We start from the raw sequence: 24,249 nt of genomic DNA on the forward strand, positions 1-24,249 counted from the left end.
TCAGACATTACCAGAAACATCTTTACCAAATTATGCCACAAATTTGAAAGACAAGAGTTCTTTAGTTTCATCTCTCTATAAAGTTATCCAGGAGCCACAAAGTGAGGTAAGTACTTTTGACTTGATTGATTTTTAATTTTTTATTGTGAAATATATATAAAGAAGTAAGAAAATGTATATGATGGTTAAAGAACAATAATGAAATGAACTCTAGTGTACCATTCCCCAGGCCAAGAAATATAATTTATTACCATATTCCAAAAGGCATCTCTGAACATTTTCTCTTTTTTTCTCTCTTGTTAGAGGTAGCTTTGAAAAGTCTGGGTTGCTACATTTCATTTTATTCATTCAGCAAGTATTTGAGTGCTCATTATGAGCCAACAGCTATGTTAGGCAATAGAGAATCAAATTGAGTAATACCTGGTCCTTATCCTGAAAGAGGAAAGTGAGAGAGAATAAGCAAACACATGGTTTCAAGGCAATCCTTAATTAAGTCTACAGATAAGCACAAGTTTTCTAGGTGGCAAGGTCAAAGAATATTTCATGCAGTGGGGATAGTATATGGAGGCCTCAGAAAATGCAAGGCATTCAAAGAATGGCAAATAGTTTAGTCTGGCTAGTGCCTTTCCCAGTCTTTTCTCTTGCCCACAGTATTTTCTTTCTTCAGATGGCTAAAAAATATATATTTTTAACTTATGTATCTATATGTATAATGTATGTATTAAATACATTTATTTAATACAATGTGCTGGGATTTACAATGTATTTAATACATACATTACACATAATACATATACGTGTGTGTGTATATATGTATATATGTGTGTGTATATATACACACACACACACACACACACGTATATGTATTTTATATACACACACACATATGTATATATTTATTTTTTTTAAGGCAGGGTCTCACTTTGTTGCCCAGGCTGGAGTGCAGTGTGTGATCATGGCTCACTGCAGTCTTGACCTCCTGAGTTCAAGCAATCCTCCCACTGCAGTCCCCCCTGTAGCTGCGACTTTAGTCATGTGCCATTGCACCTGGCTATTTTTTGTATTTTTGGTAAAGACTATGGGATTTTGCCATGTTGCCTAGACTGTTCTCGAACTCCTGGGCTCAAGCGATCCACCCATCTCAGCTTCCCAAAGTACTAGGATTACAGGCATGAGGCACTGTGCCCCACTGCTCATTTAGTTTGAAGATAGTAAAATAATCTATACTCCAGATTCTGGTGCTTATAAATCCTACCATTAATAGTATTTCTGGTGGCATTTACCAACACCAGAATCTGGAGTACAGATTATTTACTATAAAATAAATAATCTATAAATACTAAAAATACTATAAATACTATAATACTAAATACTAAAATACTATACTATAATACTAAATACTAAAATACTAAAAATACTATAAAACAACAATCTATAAATAATATTTCTACTATTAGTAGAAATACTATAAATGGTAGGATTTACAAGCATACTCCAGAATCTGGAGTATAAATTATTTATAGATTATTTAATATAAGAAATACTATTTTATTTTTCATCGTATTTCCAATTTTGTTTTGGAAATACTAAAACAAAATTGGAAATACGATGAAAAATAAAAAGTTACAGCATTCGGAAAAAAGTGAATAGGTTAATGCAGTAGTTAACAAGAGAGGGTAAGGCTGTGATAGGAGCTGAAGCTAGAAGGCTAGGTTTAGGATGTAACCATGGTGGGCCTCAAATCCCATCTTAAGTAGCTTAGACTGTTTTTGTACTGAGGGATTAGGAAGGTGGCTACGAGGAGGATAGATTGACAAATGAAAAAATGGAATACAAGACTAGGAAGCTATGACAATAGCCTAGGAGGGAGCTGTTGAGAACCTGAACACGTGCAGTGTCAGGGGGAATGGAAAGAGGTATGAAAGAAGAGAGGGATTTGAAGTACATAATTCCTTTTGTGCTTGAGTTTGCACATTTAGTGGTAAAGTAACATACCCTGAAGTCCAGTCCAACATGAATCTGTGTATCTCTGGGATGAAACTACTAAAATGAGGCAGAATCTTCTGCTATTTGAGTAGTTAACTTCTTTTGGCAAGGGTGTAGAAAAGCCCACTCCTACTGGTTATGCTATAGTGTATATTATGAATTTTAGGTGATGAAGGGATTAGGGAGTAGTATATTGACAAGCTAACAAACTTTAACTGGAATAACTGAATTGAACAATCATATTTGTCTTATCTCTTCCCTCTCCCCAAAGCTTCTTAATTTGTATAAAATGCACAGGTAGGCTGTTTTCTTGAATGGTTTTACTTTTTAAAAATTTGGGTAAAAGCTGTTTTCCATGTTTAGTTTAGAATCATTTCACCAAATAGGATAAATATAGCCATGTGCTTTATGTTTTTTAACAAATTAAATCTTGTTGATCATTTATTATTTATTATTTTGAGAGGATTAAAAATTATTCCTCTGATGAAGTATGTTTTAATTAGGCTACTTTGGAAAGTGTTTGTAGGATTGGCTAGATTAGTTTATAGCAATTCTTCTATTCACATAACTCTAGTGAATATAGCTCTAGTGGTTCAATACAATATTTCTCAAATTACTAGTGATGATGGACCAGTTTTTAACAAAAATTGTCATCTGTCACAGACAAATATGAGTATCTAAAGTGCGTGACTAACATGCAACTCACACCATGTGTGAGGCACCACACAAATTGGATATTTCCTAACTGATGTATACTTTGACAAATCTATCTGCTGATTACTTACTTGGATGTTGTAACAATATTAAGTGCTATAAATTTTTTTTTTTGTAAAGATCTGGTTTCACCATGTTGGTCAGGCTGGTCTTGAACTCCTGACCTTAGGTGATCCACCTGCCTTGGCCTCTAAAGTGCTTGAATTACAGGTGTGAGCCACCACACCCAGCCAAAATTTTTTTTTAAAATATATATTTTATTGCACTTTAAGTGCTATGAAATTTTCTAAATGTTTCCTCTCAATTTCTACATTTATATTGTTGGAGACTGGTAACAGTTTGTGAATGATCCTCAGACCACACTTTCAGAAGAGCACTGGTTTGGTCTTGCATGTTAGTTTGCATGCTTTTATTCTGATCCATGTGGAGAAGACAGTGTGTATTCTGCATTCTTAAAAAAACCATTCACTCTTTCAAATATATTTGGAAGGGCTTCTAAAATATAACAGTGTAATCTGTTTTAAAATTGTAACCTCCTTTTTGCTGTTTAGAATATTTTGTGTCTCAATTTGAAAATATTCCTAACAAGTTGATATTATTGTTTTCCAGAATTTTAGAAATTTGAGACATTGTTTTTGGTATTATTTGAAGTTCAGCAAATTTGGCATTTAAACTTTACTAGTAATACTTTTTCATTATTTAGTTTTATTCACTTAATAAATATTAAACACATATAATGTGTCAGGAACCACTTAGGAATTATGAGAACAAAAGACTAAATTCTTGATGTTGTAGATTAAAACTTATTTTCTAGTTAGTGAGATAGACATTAAACAACTATCTAAACATATAATACTATGTCAGTTAGTGATAAAGCTGTAAGGATAAATAAAACGAAGTAAGGGAAATATGTGTTGGGACTGAGGAAATTGGTGATTAAATCAAGATCCAAATGAATTAGGGGTTGAGGTGGAATCGGGGCAAGAGCCTTCCAGGAGAGGGAACTGTAGGTGGAAAGGCCCTGGGATAGGTATATGTGATATGTTCAAGAAACTTATAAAGAGGCAGTTTATATGGGGACAGTGCAGTTGGCTTAAATGGCACTTTTAGTTGACTGTAACTTTGAGACAAGCATATGAGTAGAGGTTAATACTGCTTAAGTGTGTTATGAAATCAGCTGTTTTTTGAAAGACCCACATAAAGTCTCCTTGGAGTTCTAGGAGTCGGGAGTCCAGAGAGGGGAGAGGTCAGGTACCGGGAGCTGCTGGTTCCTGAATAGTAGTGTTCTCCAGCTTTTGCGTATCCTTTTCTTACCCATGTTTCTCAGTAATTGTTCAATACAAAAAATCTTGTAAGGTTTTCCTTCTCAGTTTACCCAAACTTGACTCTTTTCCTGCTTAGTCATTAAAGAACGTTTTCCTTACTTAGTCACTAAAGAGAATTTTTGAGTCATATGCCTATTACCACTAGAAATCTCTCTTAGGTTACAGACTTCTTACTTATGAATGGATTGTTGTAAAAATCCATTTGCAGCTAAGTTGTTTAGAACTCAGAATATATTTTACAATGGAGAGATGACACATGGTGACTAGGTTCTCATTAAACCTATAAAAGCACATTTAACACATGTAAATATACTTGAGGTACAGTCTTTCTTAATAGTACTGTAAGACCTAACCACCATAAATGACACGGTTTCTATGAGAAAAAATACACTGAAAAAATGCAACCCAGACAGTAGGTACACAGCAGGTTCTAATGCTCCTTTGCTTGCTTCAAATATAGTCAAGTTAGGTATGTCAAGCACTGTCCATATTTCCCACACTTTATATCATTTTATTCTTTCCTGACACTTTGCAGGTATGTTAGTAAAGAAGTCAAAATACCTGGCTCCAGGTGTGACCCTTGTGAGCCATGTGATTTTGGTCATAGGGGATAGCCTTTTTGTCTCAGTTTCCTTCTGTGCAAAGTGTGGATAATGATATTTTACCTTACAGTGTTGTGGGAATTTAATGGATTTATCTATGTGAAAGTACTTTGCAGTCTGTGATGCACTACACAGATACTGATATTTATCTGTATTAATTTCAAATGCATAATTTTATCTAATCTTGTTGCAGTATATTTCTACTTCCCCTTTGAATCTGTCTTCATTAAGTTATACTTTCATATGGCAAAAACTCTAAATTTTGGATTTTAAATGGGTTACAAAGCCTTTTGAGTATGTTTTCATTAAAATTATATGTTCATACAAACTGTCTTGAATAAATTTCCAAATAAGATTTCATAATTTTGCAATAAACTATCTCATTTGATTTAGCTTTCTGAGGGATTTAGAGATGAGGGATGTTATGCCACAATTCCAGATTATTGATGCGGGTCCACAAAGAAAATTTTAACAACTCCACCCTGAAAGCTAAACATCCCTGACAAGTCTTTCTTTCTTCTGGCCACCTCTAACCCCATTCTTCCAAATTCCTATGCTAAAAACTTTGCTATCTATGAATGGGATGGCTTTGCCTCTTGCCCCTGTTTTTCTGTTATCCTTTGATGACCTCATTGGACATCTGTTGCCCTCTAAAGACCATTCAAGAATGGAAAAAGGATTCCTTTTAGAAGTTTAACTGTCAGAGTTAGGTAATTTTTCAAGAGGAAAGACTAGTTAGTTTGACTTAGTCAATGTTTATTGAAGTATAACTTTTTGTTATACCTTTTATAAACAGTATTGTCTTTAACTTATATTCAGTTTACATATTTCACTTACTTGAAATCAAAACATCCACTGTAAATTAGTTTCTGTTCAATACCATTATTGGTAGTAGAAAAGCTGTTTAGTAAATTTATTTAAATTTATTGCCTTTGAGGCCGGGCACGGTGGCTCAAGCCTGTAGTCCCAGCACTTTGGGAGGCCGAGGCGGGTGGATCACGAGGTCAAGAGATCGAGACCATCCTGGTCAACATGGTGAAACCCCGTCTCTACTAAAGGTACAAAAAATTAGCTGGGCATGGTGGCATGTGCCTGTAATCCCAGCTACTCAGGAGGCTGAGGCAGGAGAATTGCCTGAACCCAGGAGGCGGAGGTTGCGGTGAGCCGAGATCGCGTCATTGCACTCCAGCCTGGGTAACAAGAGCGAAACTCCGTCTCAAAAAAAAAAACCAAAAAAAAAAAAAAAAAATTTATTGCCTTTGTGAAGTATAGTTCATTGGATATATATAATATATAGCCTGATAATTTGCTTGTAAAATCAGTACCTTGTGAGCAGTACCTTGTGAATCTCTTAACATATTTGATTACGACTGTGTGTGATCATTGTGTATGCTTTAAAGATAATACTTACCTATAAGAGGGTCTTACCTTGCCTGTCTGATTTTTTAAAGCCCATTATAAAGATATAGTCAGCTCATTAACTGGATAATGTTGAGAGTGTGGTCGGAGAGAAAAAGGTTATAGGTGACTCCAAATTATGTTTAAAATAAAATTACAGCATTGTTTAGATTATCCGGGGCCAATTAGTCATAGTTACAATAGGGATCTAAATCTAGGGGCCTCTGTAGTTATGTAGCCCCCTTACACACCAGTCATTGCTGTCAGATGCTGCCTAATTATAAACTCAGGAGGGAGATAGGACAGTAACTACCCAGGATTCCCATTTCAATTTCTTCAATCCCATAGTCAATCCTATATATATTGACATGTATTTTACCAGGAAGAAAGGATGTTTTAAGAAGAAACTCCAACAACTTAGCTATTTTAAGAATTTCTACCAATCTGAAAAACTTTTTATACTTCGTGTAGTAGTTGCATTCAAATACAGTCCAGTTCTTGAATTAACATTTTGTCTTTCTTCCAGTTGCTAGAACCTGTCTGTCACCAGCTGTTTGAATTCTATCGCAGTGGTGAGGAGCAGTTGCTTCGATTTACGCTGCAATTTCTCCCAGAACTGATTTGGTGCTATCTTGCAGTTTCGGCCAGCAGAAATGTGCATAGCAGTGGATGCATTGAAGCTCTTCTTCTAGGGGTTTACAATTTGGTTTGTATTTAGTGGGGTTAACAAAATCTTTTTTTGACAAATCAAATATATAACCTGTGCAACTGCTTTTCATTTTAGTAAAGCTAATGTTTATTTTTTCATACATCAAGTGACTCATAGCTCATTCTTCCAAATATAACTTTCTGGGGGTTGGGAGACATACAAGTATACATGTAATTATGTAACCATACTTATGGATTGATTGAAGGTTGAAAATCGACCATTTCATTTCTTTTATAGAGATATCTGAAAATATCAGTGTTGCATTTTAAATTTTGTAAACTTAAAAGTCCATTGCCTATAAATGATCTGTTTCTGACCCTTACAAAAAGTTTGGGAGAAAAGATCTACTCTAATATTCACCAATCATAGTTGAATAAAATCTAGACTGTCTCCAGAGTGTACAACATTGTTTTAACATACAGCTTGCATTACTATAGAGTTTCTATATTAATTAGTATGGTATTCTAGATACTTAAGTTTTGTACCTTTCAAAATGCAAAAGAAATGTAAGGTCATTTTCTTTACATATTTTATATTTAAATGATCATAGCAAATATAACTTGTAACATGAAGAAATTCAAGGATTGTTAAGACACTGTATCTGTATCTCAGCCATCCTGAAAATTATGTTACATATATTTTTTAAGTGGAAGGAGAGAGTTTAACTACTGGTGTTTATGAATAATAATGGATTATCATGGTTTAAGATTTTAATTAAAATTCCTTTCTATTCAGGTCTTTAAAAATTTTTTTTAGACTACTTAAATTTAGTTTGTAAATTTATATGTAAAAATATGTATTTTAATCTATTTTCTTTCACTTCTATAGGAAATAGTTGACAAACAGGGACATAGCAAAGTATTGAGTTTTACAATTCCATCTTTATCCAAACCATCTGTGTATCACGAAGTAAGTGACATTTTGTCATAGTAAGTTTGTTCACCCTAAGTTTTGATATTGCCACAAGTTATAATCCAGTTATTTAGGGAAAAAAATGATCAATTTATTAGTACCTTCAAAAGTATAACACCCACAAAGCATTTACTGTTTCCAAATTGAGATTAGAAATAAAATAATTGAACATCAAACCAAAATCTGATAATAAGAGATCTACTGAAAGTATTCTTTTTGAAATATTTTTCACTCCTCCTGATGGATAGCTACGTGTGTGTGTTTGTGTGTGTGTGTGTGTGTGTGTGGCAACTGTATTTCATGGCAGAATTTTTGAAATTAAACTAATTTTTATTTCTCATTTTTGGTTTGTTTTTAAATTATTTATTAAATCTTTGAGAAGAAAATTTTACAGGTAGCCTAAATATGTTTAAGATACATGATGTTGTTCTTCATGGTAGCTATTTTAGCAGTATATATATTCTAAATATCACCTTTTCAACAGAATAGCTTTTTTTTTTTTCTTTATTCAAATGTCTTTTCTCTAGCCTTCCAGCATTGGGTCCATGGCTCTTACTGAGAGTGCTCTATCCCAGCACGGTTTGTCAAAAGTTGTGTACAGTGGACCTCATCCTCAAAGGGAGATGCTGACAGCACAGAATAGGTATGCTTTGGGGATAAACCTTCTTATTTACTACACTAATTTTTTAAGAAAATTATTTCAGTATACTTATAAATAGTGTTTAATGAGTTGTGTGTGATAATTTATTTGAGTATTGAGTCATTTTATACAAGAAAAAACATCTAGATTTGTTCCTGTACTTTGCTTCAGATATCAGCTGGAACATTGAATTTTAAAGACAAGTTTCATATGGCTGCTACTTGGAAAGTCTTTTTTCCTTGTAGTTTTTCATTATTGGTGTGCCTATACTGTGCGCATCTGTTCTGTAACGTTGTATCTCTCCCCGAGGAGTGCCATCTCCCCTTTTATAGTTGACTTCTTAGAATTCTAGGGATTTGTTAATATTCTTTTTGTTTGTCTTTAGGTTTGAAGTGTTGACATTCCTTTTGTTGTGTTACAATGCTGCCTTAACCTATATGCCCAGTGTTTCTCTTCAGTCACTGTGTCAAATTTGTTCAAGGTAAAGTAAAATTCAAGTGTTTCTAATATTGAAATTTATGAGCCCAGGTGCTAAAGACCATCCTGGGCAACATAGCAAGACCCCCATCTCTATAAAAAGTTTTAAAAAATCAGCCAGGCATGGTGGTGCACTCCTGTAGTCCAAGCTACTTGGGAGGCTGAGGTGGGAGGATTGCTTGAGCCCAGGAGGTTGAGGCTACAGTGAGCTGTGATTGCAGCACTGTACTCCAGTCTGGTCAATAGAGCAAGACTGTATCTCAAAAACAAAGAACAAAAACAAAAACATTATAAAGAATGTAAAACTGAATAACATTTAAATGGAATATTTAACCAGAAAAGGATTATACTGTATAGCTAAAGGATAGAGATGTTATGACCTTTCCAGTTTTAGCATATGGTTGGCTTTTTGTTTGCATTTATTTATTTATTTATACTCTGCTCTAATTTGGAGCTAAGAAATAAGTAAGAGATACTGGTTCTTAAACTTTTCTTGTTAAAAATAAATTGAGCCAAGGGGTTATAAAGTAAATTATATCATTGAGTGTAGTCTATTCACATCTTAAAAATCCTGATTTAAAAGAGTAGTTAATGATAGTATATATGGTATGATTTCCTGATTGGTTGAATATGACCAGAATATTAACAATGATTATCTCTAGTTGGTGGAATTATGGTTTATTTTGATTTTTCACCTTTGTGATTATTTTGTGATTTTCTAATTTTTTTCTAAATTTTTAGTAATGTGATTGTTGCTTTTTTTTTTTAAGTAAAACAAAAATGGAATGCTTCGTGTATTTGCATATCATCCTTGCAGAGGGGCCATGCTAATCTTCTGTGTATTGTTCCAATTTTAGTGTATGTGCTGCCGAAGTGAGCATAGATTGTTACTTAAAAAAAAAATCGGAGAGAAAACAAATAAATATGACAGAGATTATTGCCCTCAATAATTCAAGTAAATAAGAGATATTATACAATAAGGAACTTTTAGAATAATTTTTATTTGAGGAATTTATTTAGAAAATGCAACTTATCCTGAGTATATTAGTTCATTTTCATACTGCTATGAAGAAATACCCGAGACTGGGTAATTTATAAAGAAAAAGATGTTTAATGGACTCACAGTTCCACATGGCTAGGGAGCCTCACAGTTGTGATGGAAAGTAAAGGAGAAGCACGTCTTACATGGCAGGAGGCAAAAGAGTATATGCAAGGGAACTCCCCTTCATAAAACTATCAGCTCTCATGAACTTATTTACTATCAGGAGAATAACATGGGAAAACCTGACCCCATGATTCAATTACCTCTCACTGGGTCCCTCCCACGACATGTGGGGATTATGGGAGCTACGAATCAAGAATAGATCTGAGTGGGGACACAGCCAAACCATATCACAGGGGGAGGGATCATTGAGCAATACTTAGAAATCAAATGAAAACAAAATAAATAAAAAATCGGAACTTGATGCTGAGTAGGATAGAAAGCCATGCAGAACCAGCAGAGGAAGATCATTAACAAGACAAATGACTTGACAGAGAAGATAAAGAAGTGAAGTCTTTCAGATGATTTCCAAATTAGAGCAGAATTACATTTCCTAACCTTAAAAGATGATACCAATGGGCCATCTTTCCCACTTACTAAGTCTTTCTAAGACGTGTTTTGCTTTAAATTGTTTAAAGACAGAAATGTCCAGACTTTTGAATTTCACAGATCTGTAAAATCTCAAAAAAGGTGGAACACCTGGGTTATTTACATAAGTGTTGCCAGCTTTTTATTTTGCCAACTTGTTATATTATAAATATCTACCATCAACATTATTTAACAAAAGGGAGACCATTTTAATATCCAAAAGGTGGGAAGGTGGAAGGGAAGGAAAATAATTTATAAATTAAAAATGTGATGTTTAGCTTTCCTTGCTTGTCATTTCACTGTGGTCTAGTGAAAATTCTGTTACTGACTAAAATGGGTATAAGGACCAACATTCAGAAATAATGGTTTAAGGAGTAACAATGCAGCAATTTTCACCTCTAGAACTTAGAACACACTGAAGCAGTGTCTTAGATAATAGGATCCAGGAATGCCTATATATATATGTATATAGTTATATTTTTATGTATTATATATAAATGTATTTTTTGAAGCTCCTTAGATATTCTAATACAATTCCCAACCACTCTTGACATTTCCCTGAAACTACTGATGGAAAAGTTAGAAAAGAATATGTGCCACTGATTTTTGTCCTGTCTAACTGTAATGTAGAACATTCTAATATAATTACTTTTACATTATGAGTAGGAAATTGCTAATACATCAATTTTACCTCACCAGAGAGCTGAAAAATTCTTCAACAAAGAATACAAGTAAAAACTGGGTTTAAACATAAAGAGAAACATAAGATTATTTTAAAACTACACGATATTGGCCAAGGAAGATTTTGGTAGAAATAGATTATGCCACAAGAGAAATTAATTTCATATAAATGTCCACCAGCTATAAAAAAAAACAAGGGTGGGGGAAAAGATCTAAGTAATGTAAAAGACTTAAACTATTTAAATATGCTAACTTTTAAGCCACAATGTATTATATAAGAGGAACTCTATCAAATGTATCGTTCCTGTCATTTTTAGTTATTTATGTTTTTTAAATTTTTATTTCAGATTTCCTATTAACTGTATCCTCAACATTAAAATCCACTTATTTATTTCTCTTAACTACTGGCTTTCTTAATCATTTATCAGATATTCTAATTAGGAGATTTTCTAAATTTTTAAGATGAATAGAAAATAATTAGAAAACACTTCTGCTAATTAAACTAAGCCTAGTTCATATCTATGGAAAGAAAATTGATTACAGAACTCTGGTGATAAGTAAGTTAGAAACAGTTATACTGTTTAAAGTACAAGAGCTCCTTGATGATCTTAGCAATAACGCAGGTCTTCCTGAAGGTGAAAGTGATCATACTTTCACCTTCAGGTGAGACAGTTATTTTAGATTGCTGCTCAATTTGGTTGAGTATTATACCAAAATGATTGACTGGATCATTTAGGAGAAAGGATACACAAATACAACCAGAAAAGTTAATGGGATATATGAACTAGATTCAGTGATAAATGTGTTTCATTCTTTTTAAAATCTTCTGATTATAATGAGTTATGAAAATAATTAAAACAATCTTAAACACTTTTCGTCCTCCACCTATGCTGACACAAATCCATTCTACTGAGCAAAAATCTGTTCAGTTGCTATAAGATTTGCCTTCCTGATTCAGACTGATTGATGGCCAGCTTGATAGCCTGTTTTCTTCCTATATAGTGTGTGTAAACCACTTGAAGAAGAGATCTGACAGTAAGCAAGAGCTAAACTGAATAAGTTTTAGTCAAGAAGCTTTTATTCTCTGCTAGTACTGAACATATATGGTACTATGAAAAGAAATATAGTCACCAATGCTACAAATAAGTTTTGCGGGTATATACCAGAGTTCTCTAAGTTTGAGGAAATGATTTCTTTCTGTTGGACATCTCTCTTAATACACGGCTGTTTTCAGTTGCTTGTTATTTTATTTGGAAAATTCTTTTTGCCAATATCTAAATATTGTCCATCCTTCACAACCCAATTAAAATAATCTTTGCTCCAACTATGTGAGCACAAGTTTTGTGTGTGATCTTCACTTGAGAAACTCGACAGGAGATGCAGCCTTTATTAAGCTCTTAATTTCAAAGAACAGAACAAGCAGGACAATACTATTCAGGTAATTCTTCCACTTTCTCTTTTCTCCCTTCCCCTTTTTCTATTCTGGACTTTTTATCTCCACTTTTGTCTGCCTCCCCCACCCCCACTTTTTGTTTTTTTTTGAGATGGGGTCTCGCTCTGTTGCCCAGGATGGAGTGCAGAGTCCTCCAAAAAAGTCTGAGGAAAAGATTTCTTTCTGTTGGAATCTCTCTTAATACAAGACTGTTTAACAAGTGGCTTATCTTCTTTTTTGATGTGGAATGGAAATATTAAGAATGAAACTATGCTCAGCTATTAAGTTGAATTCTCTCCCATTGTCTAAGGGACGGCTCTGATTTTGTTTAGCTAGTGAGTCATCTAACTGACGAACTTGGATGTGGATAACTATGAGTTCCTGGTCAGTGTATTTGTTTATGTGTACCTATGATGAATCCCTGCCCCTCTCCTCACTTCTAGGTCAATTTTTCTGACCTCCTGAACAGCTTGTTTTCTGTCATTTAATGGCAGCTTTGTTATCAGTAAGCCATTTTGCTCCTGACTAATAAAATTTATATAAATATAAAGCACTTAATGCAGCTTCAGCCACTTTGTTGTCATTTAGCAAATGACAGCTGGCATATTATTGCACCCCATTAGTGAGTACACACATTCACTATGGATACACCTAAGGCATTGCTTTCTTTTTTTTCCTCACCTGTTTGCTATGACTATACCAACAATTCTAGAACATAATATCTGATATTATGTCATCTCTAATTGAAAGAACCTATGGCACATTTTTCAATTGCTTCTTATTTTATTTGGAAACTTCTTTTTCCCAATATCTAAATATTGTCCATCCTTCACAACCCAATTAAAATAATCTTTCCTCCAACTATGTGAGCACCATTTTTGTGTGTCATCTTCACTTGAGAAACATACAGGAGATGCAGCCTTTATTAAGCTCTTAATTTCAAACAGCAGAACAAGCAGGACAGAAAAGTGCTCACTACTATTCAGGTAATTCTTCCTCTTTCTCTTTTTTCCCTTCCCCTTTTTCTATTCTCCTGGACTTTTCGTCTCCACTTCTCTCTGTCGCCACCCTTTTTTTTGAGATGAGGTCTCGCTCTGTTGTCCAGGCTGGAGTACAGCAGCATGATCTCTGCTCACTGCAACCTCCGCTTCCCAGGCTCAAGCAGTTCTTGTGCCTCAGCCTCCTGAGTAGCTGGGACTACAGGCACATGCCACCATGCCCAGCTAATTGTTTGTATTTTTAGTAGAGACAGGGGTTCGCTGTGTTGCCCAGGTGGGTCTCAAACTCTTGAGCTCTGTCAGTCTGCCTGCCTCAGCCTCCCAAAGTGCTAGGATTACAGGGGTGAGCCACCATGACTGGCCTGTTTCCCCTTTTCAGCCAAGTTTCTACTCGCTAGCCTGATGATCTGAAGATCTGATAATAATAATTAACCTTTCTTTTCTAGTTTTGGTTCTGGTCTATCATGGATAAATAAACTCACTGGAGTGGGTCTTCTAATTATTGTATGGTTTGTAACTCAGGCTATATTAACAATCTCAAAAGTTTATTTTTATTCTAAGAATGACTATATAGGGAAAGACTAGTTCCTAAAGGGAAGATGGATGGCAGTGCTTTTAAGTGAAGACAGGGATGGTGTCATGGCAGACAAAATTGATAATATACCACATACTTAAAAATCAACATATTTGAAACAGCATATTCCAGTATTCTTATTTGTCCTAACTAGTTATGACACCACCATGTAGCAAGCTATTCAAACTAAATGTGGAATTAATTATCCACTCTTCTTATTTCTTTGGCCTAACCCTCTTTATACTTCCTAGATACAACTCCAAACCTACCCTTCCTCCTTTGACCCACCAATATAGCCAGAGCGATGTTATCAGAAGACCAATCTGATTTTGGTACTCCCTTGCTTAAAACAAAACAAAAAAATCCTTAGTTGCTTCCCAGTGTCTACATGGTAAAACCTAGCAGGTTATAAGATGCTCATGATTTGGCTCCATGATGTGATGAGCTTCTCTAGTATTTTCTAGTGTCCTAACCCTCTATCCTGCTAAAATGTCCCCAGTCTCCTCCATGTCATGCTGTTTCATCCCACCTCTGCCTTTGAACTTTCCTGTGTTTTCCACTTGGAAAAATATCATTATTCTTCAAGATTCAATTCAAATGAATCTCTTTTCTGAGAAGTCTTCTCTGACTCTCTACTTCTTCCATCTGAGTTTGCCACTCTCCTTTACCATCTCTTGAACTTGTTCATTGAAAATATTTCCTTATTACACAGTCTCCATGATTAGATTGTGAGTCCCTGTGGGAGCTACATTCATCATTTATATCTCTAGAGTCTGACACAATGTCAATCTTTAATAAGTATTTACAGAATGAATTAATTGAAAATTTCTTTTATCCATTGGTTCTTTACTATTTACAACCATACAGCCATCCTGTCATAAAATTTTAAGGTGTAAGAAAGTAAAATTTTTTATTTTAGTTAATAAGAGTGAGAGGAGTCTCTGTTCTAGTTTAGGCATACATTTTTGTAAATGCAAACAAAACTTGAGTTTGTTTTATTTCACTTATAGCTAATTTTTCTGTTTCCCTGCTTACTTATTACTCTTGGTTCTAAAAAGTTCTGGGATCCTCTAATATCAAATGCATTTATGTTTATTTTTAAAAGTTGCTCTGAATTAATGACATTCTTGGGGAGTATTTTTGAAATGGTCTGTGGCATCCTGGGACCTTTTAAAGTAAAGGCTTAGATTCATTGAGTAGAGGAAATACTAAGTTCTAGGTAGTAAGTATAGGGGAAGAGTGAGTAAACAATTACAGTCTGTTGGCTAGTACTATATTAAGTAAAGCTCATATTATATCAAACATAGAATATTATGTGAAAGCATCTTTTTTCTAGTAAATTTATTATTAAAAATAGAATCTTACAGTTTATTTTAAAAACAGTGCATGCTGACCAACATGGTGAAACCCCATCTCTACTAAATATGGTGAAACCCCATCTCTACTAAATACAAAAAAATCAACTGGGCATGGTGGTGTGGTCCTGTAGTCCCAGTTACCTGGGAAGCTGATGCAGGAGAATTGCTTGAACCTGGGAGGCTGAGGTTGCAGTCAACCAAGATTGTACCATTGCACTCCATCCTGGGCAACAAGAGGAAAACTTCGTCTCAAAAAACAAAAACAAAACAAACAAACAGTGCATATTCATCATAGGAAGTTAAAAAAATACATGTCAATATAAAGAAGAAAATTGATTTATAATCCTACAGATCAGAGATAACTATGACTTTTTAATCTTCTTTTTGCAGTGATCATACTATACGTCTATTTGTTTATTGCAAATTATGCTGCATCTGTTTTGTATAGTTTTTCTCCCTGTCATTTAAATAGATATTCAAATATGTTTAATTTTTAAAGTATTTTCTGAATGATTTATATAATTGGTCTCCTGTGTTGGACTCGTAAGTTGTTTCCTTTTTATTATAGTAAATACTCCCTAACTTTAGTATTTCTTAAATATTCCTCACTATTAAGTATTTCTGGAACTGAGGGTGATATGTCATGCCTGTAATCCCAGTGACTGGGAGGCTGAGATGGGAGGATCATTTGAGATTGGGAGTTCAAGACCAGCCTGGACAACAAAGCAAGACCCCCATCTCAAAAAAAATTTTTTTTAGAAAACAGCTAGGTGTGGTGATGTGCACTTGTACTCAGGAGGCTGAGATGGGAGGATTGCTGGCACCCAGGAATTCAAGGCTGCAGTAAGTCATGAACATGCCATTGTACTCCAGCCTAGGCAACAGAGCAAGACCTTGACTCTAAAAAAACTAATTATAAATAAATATTTTTCTTTTTATTTTCCTTTTTTCTTTTTTTTTAAGTTTCCATGACCTTTTAAAAAATTTTTATTTTATTTTAGGTTCTGGGATACATGTGCTGAACTTGCAGGTTATTACATAGGTATACATGTGCCATAGAGTAAATATTTCTTTACATGTCATTTTGTTTATAGTAGTTTATTGAAAAAAAAGTAAAATCTATTGATCTTTCTTTAGGGTTCTACCTTCGTTGTCATGTTTAGGCAGCATGCAAAGCGTATGTAACTATTTGCCTATGTTTAAATCCCTTTTTGGTTTTTAAACATTAACAATTATAATGTATCTGAAGTTTATTATGGTATATTGTATGAGATTTGAGTCTAATTTATAGAATTCTTTTGGATCCTGCAGTTTGTGTCAAGAACTTTGTCAGGAATTGAGGATCATACCACACACCTGTTTATGACAAATAATGCAAGTTTCTTTCTTTCTTTCTCTTTATTTTCTTTCTTTCTTTCCTTTGTTTCTTCTTTCTTTCCTTCGTTTCTTCTTTCTTTCTTTCCTTTTCTTTCTTTCTTTCCTCCCTCCCCTCCCCTCCCCTCCTCTCCCCACCCCACCCAACCCCACCCCACTCTTGTGCGATCTTGGCTCACTGCAACCTCTACCTCCTAGGCCCAGCCATTGCCAAGTTTCATGTAATAGGTTTAGCAGTTCCCAAAAATTATTGATAATTGACCAAAATTAGTGAACTAACTAGTAAGTGAATCTGGTTCACTTTCTGTAGATATCACCTTACCTCCAGCTTTATACATTTTTTTTTCCTGGCATAACTTACTCAGGAATATGTTACAGACAAATGTTATGTTTGGAAAGACTCTTTGTTTTACAGATATTAAGTTTGTTATGAAAGTGTACCTAGTACATTGTTGGCTTATAAATGTTAAAATAAGTTACCTACATTTTTACCAGTTTTACAAATACATTTGTTTTTTTTTAGAATCTGTGTTTGTGGATATCCTCGACAACATGTAAGAAAATACAAAGGTATAAGTAATAGGATACCAGTTTCTTCAGGATTCATGGTACAAATGTTAACAGGGATTTATTTTGCCTTGTAAGTATCTTACCATATACAAATTACATATTACCATATATAATTTCTTTGGAAAATTATAGTTTGTTAATCTATTGTCACTATATTATAATGTCAGTATACAAGTGATTTGCATACTTTTTGTGAAAGAATATGAAGATCTTGATAATAGCTTTAGTACTTTAAAACATATCTAAAAATTATTTTATCTAAAAAATATGTTTAGTTTGAAACATACCTTTAAAGTTCTGAAGAATTTTTAATCAATTAAAACCCTTTATCATCTTTCTTAAATTCAAAGATGGAATGAAAATTAGTAACACTTAAATATATTCATAGTCCCTTTCTTCATTACTTTTTTTTTTTTGCCATAATTCCCAAATAGTTTTTTTCCTCAATAAATCTTTTTCCATTGCCAGAAATTTTAGCTCTTAAAAAACATTCAGAGACTCTTTGATTAGAAATAGTTTATATTAGCTTTCTATTAATTTCTTTTTTTTTTTTTTAATTTTTTATTGGATTATAGGTTTTGGGGTACATGAGCAGAGCATGCAAGACAGTTGCGTAGGTACACACATGGCAGTGTGCTTTGCTTTTCTTCTCCCCTTCACCCACATTTGGCATTTCTCCCCAGGCTATCCCTCCCCACCTCCCCCTCCCACTGGCCCTCCCCTTTTCCCCCCAATAGACCCCAGTGTTTAGTACTCCCCTTTCTGTGTCCATGTGTTCTCATTTTTCATCACCCACCTATGAGTGAGAATATGCGGTGTTTCATTTTCTGTTCTTGTGTCAGTTTGCTGAGGATGATGTTCTCCAGATTCATCCATGTCCCTACAAACGACACGAACTCATCATTTCTGATTGCTGCATAATATTCCATGGTGTATATGTGCCACATTTTTCCAATCCAGTCTATTATCAATGGGCATTTGGGTTGATTCCATGTCTTTGCTATTATAAACAGTGCTGCAATGAACATTCGTGTACATGTGTCCTTATAGTAGAACGATTTATAGTCTTTTGGATATATACCCAGTAATGGGATTGCTGGGTCAAATGGAATTTCTATTTCTAAGGCCTTGAGGAATCGCCACACTGTCTTCCACAATGGTTGAACTAATTCACACTCCCACCAACAGTGTAAAAGTGTTCCTTTCTCTCCACATCCTCTCCAGCATCTGTTGTCTCCAGATTTTTTAATGATCGCCATTCTAACTGGCGTGAGATGGTATCTCAATGTGGTTTTGATTTGCATCTCTCTGATGACCAGTGATGATGAGCATTTTTTCATATGATTGTTGGCCTCATATATGTCTTCTTTCGTAAAGTATCTGTTCATATCCTTTGCCCACTTTTGAATGGGCTTGTTTGTTTTTTTCCTGTAAATCTGCTTGAGTTGTTTGTAAATTCTGGATATCAGCCCTTTGTCAGATGGGTAGACTGCGAAAATTTTTTCCCATTCTGTTGGTTGCCGATCCACTCTAGTGACTGTTTCTTTTGCCGTGCGGAAGCTGTGGAGTTTCATTAGGTCCCATTTGTCTATTTTGGCTTTTGTTGCCAATGCTTTTGGTGTCTTGTTCATGAAGTCCTTGCCTACTCCTATGTCCTGGATAGTTTTGCCTAGATTTCCTTCTAGGGTTTTTATGGTGCCAGGTCTTATGTTTAAGTCTTTAATCCATCTGGAGTTAATTTTAGTGTAAGGTGTCAGGAAGGGGTCCAGTTTCTGCTTTCTGCACATGGCTAGCCAGTTTTCCCAACACCATTTGTTAAACATGGAATCCTTGCCCCATTGCTTGTTTTTGTCAGGTTTATCAAAGATTGTATAGTTGTATGTATGTTGTGTTGCCTCCGGTGCCTCTGTTTTGTTCCATTGGTCTATATCTCTGTTTTGGTACCAGTACCATGCTGTTTTGATTACTGTAGCCTTGTAGTATAGTTTGAAATCCGGTAGTGTGATGGCCCCCGCTGTGTTCTTTTTGCTTAGAATTGACTTGGCTATGCGGGCTCTCTTTTGGTTCCATATGAAGTTCATGGTGGTTTTTTCCAGTTCTGTGAAGAAAGTCAATGGTAGCTTGATGGGGATAGCGTTGATTCTGTAAATTACTTTGGGCAGTATAGCCATTTTCACGATATTAATTCTTCCTAACCATGAACATGGAATGTTTCTCCATCTGTTTGTGTCCTCTCTGATTTCATTGAGCAGTGGTTTGTAGTTCTCCTTGAAGAGGTCCCTTACGTTCCTTGTGAGTTGTATTCCAAGGTATTTTATTCTTTTTGTAGCAATTGCGAATGGCAGTTCGCTCTTGATTTGGCTTTCTTTAAGTCTGTTATTGGTGTAGACGAATGCTTGTGATTTTTGCACATTGATTTTATATCCTGAGACTTTGCTGAAGTTGCTTATCAGTTTCAGGAGTTTTTGGGCTGAGGCGATGGGGTCTTCTAGGTATACTATCATGTTGTCTGCAAATAGAGACAATTTGGCTTCCACCTTTCCTATTTGGATACCCTTTATTTCTTTTTCTTGCCTGATTGCTATGGCTAGAACTTCCAGTACTATATTGAATAGGAGTGGTGAGAGAGGACATCCTTGTCTAGTGCCAGATTTCAAAGGGAATGCTTCCAGTTTTTGCCCATTCAGTATGATATTGGCTGTTGGTTTGTCATAAATAGCTTTTATTACTTTGAGATACGTTCCATCGATACCGAGTTTATTGAGGGTTTTTAGCATAAAGGGCTGTTGAATTTTGTCGAATGCCTTCTCTGCGTCAATTGAGATAATCATGTGGTTTTTGTTTTTGGTTCTGTTTATGTGGTGAATTACGTTGATAGACTTGCGTATGTTGAACCAGCCTTGCATCCCCGGGATGAATCCTACTTGATCATGGTGAATAAGTTTTTTGATTTGCTGTTGCAATCGGCTTGCCAATATTTTATTGAAGATTTTTGCATCTATGTTCATCATGGATATTGGCCTGAAGTTTTCTTTTCTCGTTGGGTCTTTGCCGGGTTTTGGTATCAGGATGATGTTGGTCTCATAAAATGATTTGGGAAGGATTCCCTCTTTTTGGATTGTTTGAAATAGTTTTAGAAGGAATGGTACCAGCTCCTCCTTGTGTGTCTGGTAGAATTTGGCTGTGAACCCGTCTGGACCTGGGCTTTTTTTGTGAGGTAGGCTCTTAATTGCTGCCTCGACTTCAGACCTTGTTATTGGTCTATTCATAGTTTCAGCTTCCTCCTGGTTTAGGCTTGGGAGGACACAGGAGTCCAGGAATTTATCCATTTCTTCCAGGTTTACTAGTTTATGCGCATATAGTTGTTTGTAATATTCTCTGATGATGGTTTGAATTTCTGTGGAATCTGTGGTGATTTCCCCTTTATCATTTTTTATTGCATCTATTTGGTTGTTCTCTCTTTTCTTTTTAATCAATCTGGCTAGTGGTCTGTCTATTTTGTTGATCTTTTCAAAAAACCAGCTCTTGGATTTATTGATTTTTTGAAGGGTTTTTCGTGTCTCAATCTCCTTCAGCTCAGCTCTGATCTTAGTAATTTCTTGTCTTCTGCTGGGTTTTGAGTTTTTTTGATCTTGCTCCTCTAGCTCTTTCAATTTTGACGATAGGGTGTCAATTTTGGATCTCTCCATTCTCCTCATATGGGCACTTATTGCTATATACTTTCCTCTAGAGACTGCTTTAAATGTGTCCCAGAGGTTCTGGCACGTTGTGTCTTCGTTCTCATTGGTTTCGAAGAACTTCTTTATTTCTGCCTTCATTTCGTTGTTTACCCAGTCAACATTCAAGAGCCAGTTGTTCAGTTTCCATGAAGCTGTGCGGTTCTGGGTCTGTTTCTGAATTCTGAGTTCTAACTTGATTGCACTATGGTCTGAGAGGCTGTTTGTTATGATTTCAGTTGTTTTGCATTTGTTGAGCAGTGCTTTACTTCCAATTATGTGGTCAATTTTAGAGTAGGTGTGATGTGGTGCTGAGAAGAATGTGTATTCTGTGGATTTGGGGTGGAGAGTTCTGTAAATGTCCACCAGGTTTGCTTGCTCCAGGTCTGAGTTCAAGCCCTGGATATCCTTGTTGATTTTCTGTCTGGTTGATCTGTCTAGTATTGACAGTGGAGTGTTAAAGTCTCCCACTATTATTGTGTGGGAGTCTAAGTCCTTTTGTAAGTCATTAAGAACTTGCCTTATGTATCTGGGTGCTCCTGTGTTGGGTCCATATATGTTTAGGATCGTTAGCTCTTCTTGTTGTATCGATCCTTTTACCATTATGTAATGGCCTTCTTTGTCTCTTTTGATCTTTGTTGCTTTAAAGTCTATTTTATCAGAGATGAGAATTGCAACTCCTACTTTTTTTTGCTTTCCATTAGCTTGGTAAATCTTCCTCCATCCCTTTATTTTGAGCCTTTGTGTATCCTTGCATGTGAGATGGGTTTCCTGGATACAGCACACTGATGGGTTTTGGATTTTTATCCAATTTGCCAGTCTGTCTTTTGATTGGTGCATTTAGTCCATTTACATTTAGGGTTAATATTGTTATGTGTGAATTTGATACTGCCATTTTGATGCTAAGTGGCTGTTTTGCCTGTTAGTTGTTGTAGATTCTTCATTGTGTTGAAGCTCTTTAGCATTCAGTGTGATTTTGGAATGGCTGGTACTGATTGATCCTTTCCATGTGCAGTGCCTCTTTTAGGAGCTCTTGTAAAGCAGGCCTGGTGGTGACAAAATCTCTGAGTACTTGCTTGTTCGCAAAGGATTTTATTTTTCCTTCACTTCTGAAGCTCAGTTTGGCTGGATATGAAATTCTGGGTTGAAAGTTCTTTTCTTTAAGAATGTTGAATATTGGCCCCCACTCTCTTCTGGCTTGTAGTGTTTCTGCCGAGAGATCTGCTGTGAGTCTGATGGGCTTCCCTTTGTGGGTGACCCGACCTTTCTCTCTGGCTGCCCTTAGTATTCTCTCCTTTATTTCAACCCTGTTGAATCTGACGATTATGTGCTTTGGGGTTGCTCTTCTTGCGGAATATCTTTGTGGTGTTCTCTGTATTTCCTGCAATTGAGTGTTGGCTTGTCTTGCTAGGTGGGGGAAATTTTCCTGGATGATGTCCTGAAGAGTATTTTCCAGCTTGGATTCATTCTCTTCGTCCCCTTCTGGTACACCTATCAAACGTAGGTTAGGTCTTTTCACATAGTCCCACATTTCTTGGAGACTTTGTTCATTCCTTTTTGTGCTTTTTTCTCTGATCTTGGTTTCTCGTTTTATTTCATTGAGTTGGTCTTCGACTTCAGATATTCTTTCTTCTGCTTGGTTAATTCGGCTATTGAAACTTGTGTTTGCTTCGCGAAGTTCTCGTATTGTGTTTTTCAGCTCCTTTAATTCATTCATATTCCTCTCTAAGGTATCCATTCTTGTTATCATTTCCTCGAATCTTTTTTCAAATCTTTTTTCAAGGTTCTTAGTTTCTTTGCATTGATTTAATACATGATCTTTTAGCTCACAAAAGTTTCTCATTATCCATCTTCTGAAGTCTAATTCCGTCATTTCGTCACAGTCATTCTCCGTCCAGCTTTGCTCCCTTGCTGGTGAGGAGTTTTGGTCCTTTCTAGGAGGCGAGGTGTTCTGGTTTCGGGTGTTTTCCTCCTTTTTATGCTGGTTTCTTCCCATCTTTGTGGATTTGTCCGCTGGTCGTCTGCGTAGTTGCTGACTTTTCGTTTGGGTCTCTGAGTGGACACCCAGAATGTTGATGATGAAGTATTTCTGTTGCTTTGTTTTCCTTCTACCAGTCTAGCCCCTTCGCTGTACGACTGCTGAGGTCCGCTCCAGACCCTGCTTGTCTGGGGTGCACCTCTAGTAGCTGTGGCACAGTGAGGGATGCTACCAGTTTCTTTTTCTGTTCTCTTTGTCCCAGGATGATGCCTGCCTAATGTCAGTCTTTTGGATATAGAGGGGTCAGGGAGCTGCTTGAGGAGACAGTTTGTACTTTATAGGGGTTTAATTGCTGAGCTGTGCACTCTGTTGTTCATTCAGGGCTGTTAGGCTGCTATGTTTTATTCTGCTGCAACAGAGCTCATTATAAAACCCTTTTTTTTTTTTTTTTTTTTCTCAAATGCTCTGTGTTGAGGGGTTTGGGCTTTATTTTTGGATGTCCGATCAGGTGTCCTGCCCAGCTAGAAGGCAGGCTAGCCACTGTTTGGCTGTCGAGGCTCCGCCCTGCTGTTGTGTGATTCGCGCTGTTCCTGCCGGCTCTGCTGTGGTCTCCGCCACGCCCTGCGGTGGAGTCTCTTCATTGTAGCGTGTTGCCTCAGCAACGGCAGGCTGCGTCAGCAGTGGGCGTGTATCTCAGTAGGGACGGGTTGCCTCGGCAACGACTGGCTGCGTAAGCAATGAGTGTGTATCTCAGTTGGGGCGGGTTGCCTCGGCAACGGCTGGCTGCGTCAGCAGTGGGCGTGTATCTCAGTTGGGGCGGGTTACCTCGGTAGTGGTGGACGCCCTTCCCCCACAGAGCGTCTCGAACCGTCTGCTCGGGATAGTTTGAAATCGCGGTTTTGTTCGTCCCACTGGGTATCCCAATCCCTGCAATCCCCTGGGCTGGCCTACTGTCCACGTCTCGTTCAGTCTCAAGTCCAGCCCTCTCAAGTCTCAGGTTGCTGGTTCAACAGGGCACCCGGACAAGCGCGCCCTGTGGGGATTGCTGGGTAGGGCCGGCCGCCGCCGCCCCGGCTGCCGGCTTCGCCAGGCAGACCTACTGCCTGGCGTCCCGTGTCTTTTTTATACTTGGGAGTTTCCCCGTTCTGTGGGCAACAAAGATCAGTCTGGAAATG

At 36.3% G+C, this 24,249-nt stretch overlaps 1 protein-coding gene and 1 non-coding gene across 4 annotated transcripts in view; one reads left to right on the forward strand and one right to left on the reverse strand.

Moving 5' to 3' along the window:
* Positions 1-24,249, forward strand: part of HYCC1 (hyccin PI4KA lipid kinase complex subunit 1) — a 77,414-nt gene that overhangs the window by 27,370 nt on the left and 25,795 nt on the right. For all 3 annotated transcript variants that reach the window (XM_035253664.3, XM_078342571.1, XM_035253661.3), the window contains 6 exons: positions 5-106; positions 6,552-6,731; positions 7,563-7,643; positions 8,174-8,289; positions 8,672-8,767; positions 17,334-17,450. In XM_035253664.3, the coding sequence (XP_035109555.1) occupies positions 5-106; positions 6,552-6,731; positions 7,563-7,643; positions 8,174-8,289; positions 8,672-8,767; positions 17,334-17,450 (692 nt within the window). The remainder of the gene's footprint in view (positions 1-4; positions 107-6,551; positions 6,732-7,562; positions 7,644-8,173; positions 8,290-8,671; positions 8,768-17,333; positions 17,451-24,249) is intronic.
* Positions 9,538-9,644, reverse strand: LOC118143924 (U6 spliceosomal RNA). Its single transcript, XR_004728409.1, has one exon. It is a non-coding gene; the product is annotated as a U6 spliceosomal RNA (small nuclear RNA).

This window comes from Callithrix jacchus, chromosome 11, assembly GCF_049354715.1.
Source record: "Callithrix jacchus isolate 240 chromosome 11, calJac240_pri, whole genome shotgun sequence".
Taxonomy (NCBI): domain Eukaryota; kingdom Metazoa; phylum Chordata; class Mammalia; order Primates; family Cebidae; genus Callithrix; species Callithrix jacchus.